General features: G+C 35.0%; 1 protein-coding gene across 1 annotated transcript in view; it reads right to left on the bottom strand.

Moving 5' to 3' along the window:
- Positions 1–7,203: 7,203 nt before the first annotated feature.
- Positions 7,204–9,184, bottom strand: part of LOC149785608 (arylsulfatase I-like) — a 47,263-nt gene continuing 45,282 nt past the window's right edge. The window contains exons 12-14 of the mRNA XM_089979421.1: positions 8,618–8,729; positions 7,969–8,126; positions 7,204–7,682 (exon numbers count right to left, since the gene is read on the bottom strand). Coding sequence (XP_089835547.1) covers positions 7,510–7,682; positions 7,969–8,126; positions 8,618–8,729 — 443 coding nt within the window. The 3' untranslated portion in view covers positions 7,204–7,509. The remainder of the gene's footprint in view (positions 7,683–7,968; positions 8,127–8,617; positions 8,730–9,184) is intronic.

The raw sequence follows: 9,184 nt of genomic DNA, 5'->3' as shown, positions 1-9,184 counted from the left end.
GCAACTGCACAAAGGAAGCACGCATCATACTTGCTAGGATTCCGGTTTTTAAATGTATTTTGTTACCTTCCCTTTACTCTTATCTTTAGGAGGTAACTATGCTACGTAGTAAGAGATTGACAAATTTGGTGCTGTGTACAAGTTTCACTAAGAGATGGTCATATACAGAAAGACTACAATATAAAAAGAACCTAGCACAGTATATTGTTTTTCACTGACACGTTCCTGTAGTAATATAACACTAAAATAAAACAAATCCAGAATTCGTAGCACAATTATATCGGGATACAATTGCAATTAAAAAAAAAACAATAACAAAAAGAAACACAATTTTTATAAGCGGTCGCATGAGTTGCCACTAACACACTCATATAGGGAGATACTACAGCACTATAGTTCAAAAGGGTATTAATAAAGGCCTCTTTTTGGCCCCAAAATTCAACAAATATTCAAAAACGTTGTTTATCTGATAATTCTATAGTAAATTTTTTTCAACACTTGAACAACTAAACATTGCAATTGATTCTTGAAAAGTATCTGATATTACGTCATGTGCACGTGCTCATGACGTCACATTTGGCCATAAAATAGCCATTTTGCGCTAAACTTGAAGTTATTTTTAAGAAATGTTTCCGTCTGAAAATATTGAAAAGAGATGATGTCGATATTAAAATATATCTAATATGTACAATCATCATGCACGCTGTCTTCTGTAAGCTGTGTACTCTTGGCATTTAAGAAAAAGTACTGAGTTATCCCCTAGTAAAGCAGAAAGTAACATGTGTATAAACAACTGTATTGTATACGTCTAAGATCAATTGATCCGACATAAAACCTCCAACCCTTTTCAGAATTCCTATTTCCTTATCTACTTTTTTAATGCATGTCCTAGCATGTTTTTGTACTTGGAAAAACTATTTTCAATAAAGATACCTACAAGTTTGGCACATTAACGGTTTTAATTTTTAAAGGTTTTCTTCTAAGTTCAACTCTCTACATTTGACTGGGTGGATAAGCATTGAGTTTTCTGGAATAGCACATTGTCGTAGACTGTAAATCTTCATTGAGTTTTCTGGAATAGCACATTGTCGTAGACTGCACATCATTTAGTTTGCTGCCAATAATGCTAATATCCATTACTGTCAATTACTGTCATAATATGGTTATCATCTGCATGCATAGACAGATGAAAATTTTATACATTTTGGAAAATCTTTTATCTGTAAAATGGAAAAGAGAGGGCCAAACTTTGATCCCTGTTGTGCTCCGTGGATATTATCTTAACATCAGATATAGTACTTCTTCAGCTGACCACTTGTGACCTACTTTCGAGATATGATCAAAGCAAAGCAACGAGGGTTTTGTATGCCAGTAATTTCTGTAGTAAAACATTACGAGTGACAGCATCAATTTTTTTTTCGCAGGTTTTATAATAAATTTGATTTCTAGTTATCAGTATTCTTTAACACGTGATCAGCTAAACTATTGGCATGTGGACTTTTTGGATATAAATGCTTCATTAACTCTCAAAACTCACCGGCTTCTAAAACAACGTGTAGCTATTGGAATTAAAAGCTAGATTATTACGTAGCATTTAGAGTCTCTAGACGACGAAACCACAACATCATGCATCCAGTCATAGATCTGTTTATTAAAGATGAGGCAGATGTCATTTGCTTATTGCAGCATGGTTTAGGTTACTTGGCCGATAAAACAAATATTTGAATGTTTTAATTTTTTCACAAATGCATCAATTCTACTGAAATGTAGTTCATATCATTCATAGTTTAACTTTTTTCTTTGTTTTGATATGTGACTTCGATCATGATGAGAAAATAACAATGTTATTTGAATTTCTCATAATCATAACTTCAAAATGAGATTTGTTGTAACTTCAAAATGAAATATGTTTTAACTTCAAAATGAGATTTGTTGTAACTTCAAAATGAAATTTGTTTTAACTTCAAAATGAGGTTTCAACTTCAAAATGAAATTTGTTGTAACTTCAAAATGAGATTTGTTGTAACTTCAAAATGAAATTTGTTTTAACTTCAAAATGAGATTTGTTGTAACTTCAAAATGACATTTGTTTTAACTTCACAATGAGATGTGTTGTAACTTAAAAATGAAATTTGTTTTAACTTCAAAGTGAGATTTGTTGTCAATTTCCCTCACTAAACTCCTAATGAGGGCAAATGCATAACAACTGAACCGGAAGTAGAAGGTATATGCAGTGTTTTCAGACTGTTGTGTACACTTGGACTATCTTCTAGATATTTATGTATTTCTATCAAGACGCTTTCATAACGTGCCTTATATGAACTTGTTAAATGTTCGGGCAATGATGCATTCCAGATTTTGTTTCAACCACTCAAACACCTGCGTCTTTGTGATCTAGCCATAGTTGTTTCATGCCTGGTGATACAATGATGGATATAAAATAATGTTTTGCAAATAAATAGCATCATGTGAGCACATCAAATATTCACAAGTACGTTTAGAAATCACCCATGCATACGTTTATCAAGTATTCAATTTCATCTCCCCAAAAATCACATTCAATTTCATCTCCCAAAAATCACACAGGCATACGTTTATCAAGTATGTTCAATTTCATCTCCCAAAACATAGATTGATATTATCTCATCAAAACATACATTTTGTTGCACTGCTCCAAAATTACAGGTATTCACTATAGTTGTGTTTAAAGCAATAGTACCATATATAAGTACGACATCACTCTTTCTCTCTCTGCATTTTAAATGAGCACTCAGGTGACATTATGTATTTCTACTTCCCACCTGTATACTATCGTACTTTACAGTGTAGGGCAACTACAGGAAATATGTATATCATGTATAAGGCAGTCATTTACAGCGTAAAGCAACTGTAGGAAATATATATTTCATGTGTACGGCAGTCATTTACAGTGTAGAAAACCAATAGGATTTTTTATCATGTGTAAGGCAGTCATTTACAGTGTAGAACAACTATAGTAAATATATATTTCCTGTGTAGGGCAGTCATTTACAGTGTAGAACAACTATAGGAAATATATATTTCATGTGTATGGCAGTCATTTACAGTGTAGAAAACCAATAGGATTTTTTTTCCATGTTTAAGGCAGTCGTTTACAGTGTAGAACAACTATAGGAAATATATATTTCCTGTGTAGGACAGTCATTTACAGTGTAGATAACCTATAGGAATTTTTTTTCATCTGTATGGCAGTCATTTACAGTGTAGAAAACTAATATGATTTTTTCATGTGTAAGGCAGTCGTTTACAGTGTAGAACAACTATAGGAAATATATATTTCATGTGTATGGCAGTCATTTACAGTGTAGAAAACCAATAAGATTTTTTATCATGTGTAAGGCAGTCATTTACAGTGTAGAACAACTATAGGAAATATATATTTCCTGTGTAGGGCAGTCATTTACAGTGTAGATAACCTATAGGAATTTTTTTCATGTGTAAGGCAGTCGTTTACAGTGTAGAACAACGTTGGAGAATATAGTTATCAAGTGACTGCTGTTTTGTATCCAAGGACATTCTACTGCGCTCATAGTTACACAAATTGTCAAAAACTCCCTGATTCCATCATTACTTGAGCATTCTTTCACAAATAATCAAGATAAGCGTTCATTGCTATAATTTTACATCTGGTATCTTTTGTGGCTGTGTGTTCTACGGCGCTCTTCTTTACAGATCACTGTCCGCATGGGTACGAGTCTCCGCCTCGGTGACCTTGCGTATATCAGATATTTTTCCACTAGGTTCCCATGGGTTTGTAGTTCTTCCCGTGGGAGGAGGTTTCCGCCAGGGTTTTACTCTATCAAATATACTGCCTTTCGTGTATATATCATGTCGTTTGCTGAATAATTGTATAAAACTAATAACAATAACAAACGCAAAAACATTTACATCCTAAAACGTGCCGAGATTGAGCAAGTGTCCCGCAAGTGGGACATTTTGCACTGATTGACCCATCTATTAGTATCTAGATTAGTCCAGTTTAGAACCTAAAAAAAACCCCAGTGTTCTACAAATAGGACGTTTTGCATAAATCGACCTATCTATAAATACAAAGGATTATATAGTCCAGTTTGGAGAGGAAAATTACGTTGTAATTTTTTCAAGTCATCTTCTCGTAATCGTTTATAAAATGAAAATCAGTCTTAGCGAGCCAACATTAGACAAAGTTTATATCATTATATTTTGTCAGTCTTGTTTAATCGTACGGATAAAGGTAAACGTAATTTTTTTACTTGATCACGTTGGCATAACCCTTCGGTGGTCTCTAACAATTGTTTTTCGAATGCTGATACGTGTTCCAACGCTAATACGTGTTCTAGGGTCATTTAAAGTTTACACGGAACTTCCATGTAAACCTAACATTTTACGCTTTATTTGAAGGTGATGAAATTTTCAGCAGGTGCTCTACTGTATTAAAGTTACATCCGTATTCACAACGGAAGTGTCTTATTGGTATGGCTGCAATGTAGTAAACAGTATACATCATTCGCACGGCTGCCGGGTACCCACTGTGGCAAAGACTATTCGCATAGTGACGGTGTCTGCTGACAGTGTGAATTATAATTATGATATTGCATGCCAACAATTAGAGACCATTATTGTTGGACTTCATGACTAACGATAAAGGGTCTGCATCAGTTGTTGTTGTTATTGTTGTGTAGGGTTTAACGCCATTTTTCAGCACACGATAGGCTACACATGGTGGCCAGTATTAATGGTGGAAGAAGAACCCGGGAAAACCCCGGAAAGAACCACCGACGCACTAGAAGCTACTGGTAAGCTTTCTTACATACCCACATTGGCCGAGTCTGCATCAGTTGTTTTCTTAACTGTTTTAACAGACACAGTAAAAAGATAATACAAAACACAAGGAATAATTAATAAATTTAACTCGGTTTGTTAGAAGTGTAATTTACAGTGGACGACTTCGAAATTCCTCTGTAAATTAGCCATCTTTTGCACGTCATTCTCGGTCGTTGTCAGCAAGGTTTTATTGATACAACTGGTTCCTGATTTTCTTCATTTTCTTCATTTAAATATGGGTATTGTTACAGGGGAAAATAAGCGTTAAATTGTACCAGTTTTAATAATAACGACTTGAAATTAGTTGCAAAAGTTGGTATATTTTATGGACGAGAAGATCAAACGTATGCTTCTCTGACAACTTTAGTTCCTAAATCTGAATATTTAACATTTACCATTACTACTTTGACAAAAATACACGACGTCTTGTGTGGATTAAGCCAGAGGATCAAAACCAGCTGTCGAACGGATTCGTTAATGTGGATTCTCTTCTATATGTTTTGTACTAGTAGACAGAAACATTGGCACGTGAAGCAATACACCCATATTACGATTTTACAGCTAACAAAACTACTGCGTTGAATTAGGAACAATTATCTATCGTGCAGTAACTTATTTCTATGCAGGAGCTGGTGCATACCTCTAGTTGTTAACCTTGTGACTGTACGAACGTATTTCGGTAAATTATATATATATATATATATATGACTGCCGTACGAATAGTCTTTCAAAATGAGATATACACGGCCGGCGTGCGAATAGCCTTGGCCCTTTACAATACTCCGTTTGGACTTGTACACTCTATAACTGAATATTGAAATATATTGGACACGATGTTATATGGTACAAAATGCTCGAGTTTACGAGGACATCCTACGCCATGAGGGCCCACTATATTGTACTATCAGTCAAGAACCTTTTACTATGTACTTAAAAGTAAGCACGTTCATCATTATGTAATAGTTCATGGATAACACGTATGAAACAAAAACTATTTCAACAATTTGTTGAACATTTTACGTTCATTTTATGAATGGAACCTGATTAACATGAGTAAGCCGCGCTACGTCACTGCAGTGGAAGTGTGCGTACGTACATGATTCTCATTCAGCAGTCAACGAAACTAAGTTGGCATGCAGTCTAAGAAACACAACGAAATATTGATATTTGGAAAAAATGACGAAATACATAAATAAAAATTGAATATACCATTAAGAAAGCATTAGCCAGACAAATTATGTCAAAGGTTATCGTTGTGATCTTCCTAATGTTGTAATTATTACTCTTATTATTATTATTATTAAGAAGCAATTGTAAGTGTGGTACACTGGACACATAACTGAAAAGAGAAGGCATAATTGACTACAAAGCAAATTGTTTCCTCATTGGAAATATGATGAACGGGGATAACATTTTGATTTTTAACACGAACTAGAAAATTGAAACTCCGATCAGAGATGCTAGAACTTCATTCAGAGACGATAAAACTCCAATCAGAGACGTTAGAACTGATCAGTGATGCTAGAACTCCGATTTGAGATGCTAGAAGTCCGATCAGAGATGCTAGAATTCCGATCAGAGACACTAGGACTCCCATCAGTGATGCTAGAACTCCATTCAGTAATGCTAGAACTCCAATCAGAGAAACTATAACTCCGAGCAGTTATACTAGACCTCCGATCAGAGATGCTAGAACTCCCATCAGTGATAATAGAACTCCGTTCAGTGATGCTAGAACTCCCATCAGAGAACTCCGATCAGAGATGCTAGAACTCCCATCAGAGAACTCCGATCAGAGATGCTAGAACTCCCATCAGTGATAATAGAACTCCGTTCAGTGATGCTAGAACTCCCATCAGAGAACTCCGATCAGAGATGCTAGAACTCCCATCAGAGAACTCCGATCAGAGATGCTAGAACTCCCATCAGTGATAATAGAACTCCGTTCAGTGATGCTAGAACTCCAATCAGAGAAACTAGAACTCCGATCTGATATGCTAGAACTCACATCAGCGATGCTAGAACTCCGCTCAGTGATGCTACAACCCCAATCAGAGAAACTAGAACTCCGATCAGTTATGCTAGAACTCCGATCAGTTATGCTAGAACTCCGATCAGTTATGCTAGAACTCCAATGAGAGATGTTAGCAATTGTGTAAGGCGTCATTGGGAGTGCAAAGTTGAAAATATATCGGATGCATAAACCCATCAATGTTGTGTCACCTGAATTTCACCAATCTTAAGGGTATGCTATACTGTAAATATAATGCGGTATTAGTGAAAACCAGTTTTAGTTTATTGTATTTTGTTTTTCAAAAACTGACACTTTTGTTCTTGCAGAAACACAAACACAAGATATCATTAATGTGTGAAATTTAATGACATACAATATTAAAAATGTAATAAATACTATAATATAAGGATTGTTTTCTGCACAAATAACTGTACGTCGAAAATGTAAATCGGACAGTTCAAACAAAAAGACGTTTTTTTTTCAAGGATGGTGTTTTGCTCATTCAAAAATGGATGAGATGAATCCTTACTACCGAATGTCAAGTCTGTTATCTTTTATATATTCCATTTTTTAAATTCTGAGTTAAGGACGAAGCAGGAAATGTTGAAATTTCGAATAGATTAAAAAGCGTTGTGTTAGGTCCGGTAAAAGTCTTAACACCATCCCGGACTCCACGTTCCATTGTAATATTTAGGGTTTGATTTAGGATCCGGTGGCGGGTAATTGGCGGGAACCAAGGACTTTTTGTACTCCGCAAGACGTTGTTTCAGGCTGTCTACAATAGCAGGGTATTTTTCGGCGATGTCGAAATGCTCAGTGGGATCGTCTGCTCAGAGAAAACAAAAGAAGTATATTTTAAGAAACATTCTGTTTCTATCTCTTACAAGATAAACGAAACGGGGATTTTAATGCAGATATTTCTTTCTTAAAGGACAATTAAGGTTCACATTGTCTTTGTTTTGTCTAGTAAAAGTTGAATCCTTCATGTTTTCACAGTGAATTCAAATCGTACTAGGTTTCTAAATAGATGTTAAAAACAAAACAAGTAAACAAATGTCACAGATGAAACATTAAATAATTTATTGTACCAATCTATTACATTCGATACTTACCGGTGATTAAAAAAAGCCGATATTTCGGCTCGGCAGAGCTGTCGCCTGCTTGGTATTTGTCTAACTCCTCCAGATGAAGGTCTCCTTCAACCTTAGGCAATGGATACCAATCGTTGTATTTTCCTGGGCTTCCCTCTATAAGCTTATAGTCACCAACTCTAAAGATGGTCACAGGAAGGAATGTTTATACTTCGATGTTGGTGAGATTTAAAATTTAAAGACTGAGTTCAAAAACAGTATATACCATAAGTACAGCTTGAAATAAGAAATATATCCCATACTATTCCATGCGTTTCTTACATTTCGTGTTCCATGTACAGTGTTTGAGACCTTACTTTGCACTACCATAAACAGCTCCGAGGTGTAATTTTGTTTTGTCATGTCACAGTGTAATTTCCTTATTTATACAAAATTCTATGATACAGCTTACATGAATGTTATGTCATTGTTTATACTCCTTGTTTATTCTTAATTCTGTTGTAAAATATCAAAATTTCTTTATGAAAGGTAGTTTTAGTTTCTAGTAGGTATAATTTCACATTCTTCAATACATGCATTTGTAGCATTGTTGTGAACTCAGTATTAATAACAAACTACTTGGTTGCTAGATTGCATAAGTATAATACCAATACATACATATTGAACACACCTGATAGCGGCATTATGGTCAAGTTCATCGATGTTGTATATGAACTCTGACCTTGCTGAAGGCTTATTGTCACTAATTGTTGGCCACATGTCCTTTCCGTCTATACCAGGATCTGGATTAAAAATAAAATGTCATTCAACTGACTTTGCTGACATTTTAGAAGTGGACTACGTTTCTAAATAAATGTTGAGGTACATGTTTTAACTAAAAAAGTGTATGTATGTATGTATGTATGTATGTATGTATGTATGTATGTATGTATGTATGTATGTATGTGTGTGTGTGTGTGCGCGCGCGCGCGCGTGTGTGTGTGTGTGTGTGTGTGTGTGTGTGTGTGTGCATTTGGATGTATTGATAGCAACCAAATAAACATGTTTAGCGACGATTTCACAGAGACGTAACTATTCAGTTCTAATATATCTTTGACAGAGCAAAATACTGAGGCATACTTTAACAAATTCCACCATATTAGATTCTACCAAGAAAGTGAGACTGTATACAACTGGATAAAAATGAAAGTTTCCATAGGTTCCTACCATGGTGTATGTTAAAATCCCGTGAATTGTG

This window comes from Sinohyriopsis cumingii, chromosome 13 (genome assembly GCF_028554795.1).
Source record: "Sinohyriopsis cumingii isolate HCF-2022 chromosome 13, ASM2855479v2, whole genome shotgun sequence".
Lineage (NCBI taxonomy): Eukaryota > Metazoa > Mollusca > Bivalvia > Unionida > Unionidae > Sinohyriopsis > Sinohyriopsis cumingii.
The sequence above is the reverse complement of the archived record's forward strand: the minus strand, read 5'-3'. Positions and strand labels throughout refer to the sequence as shown.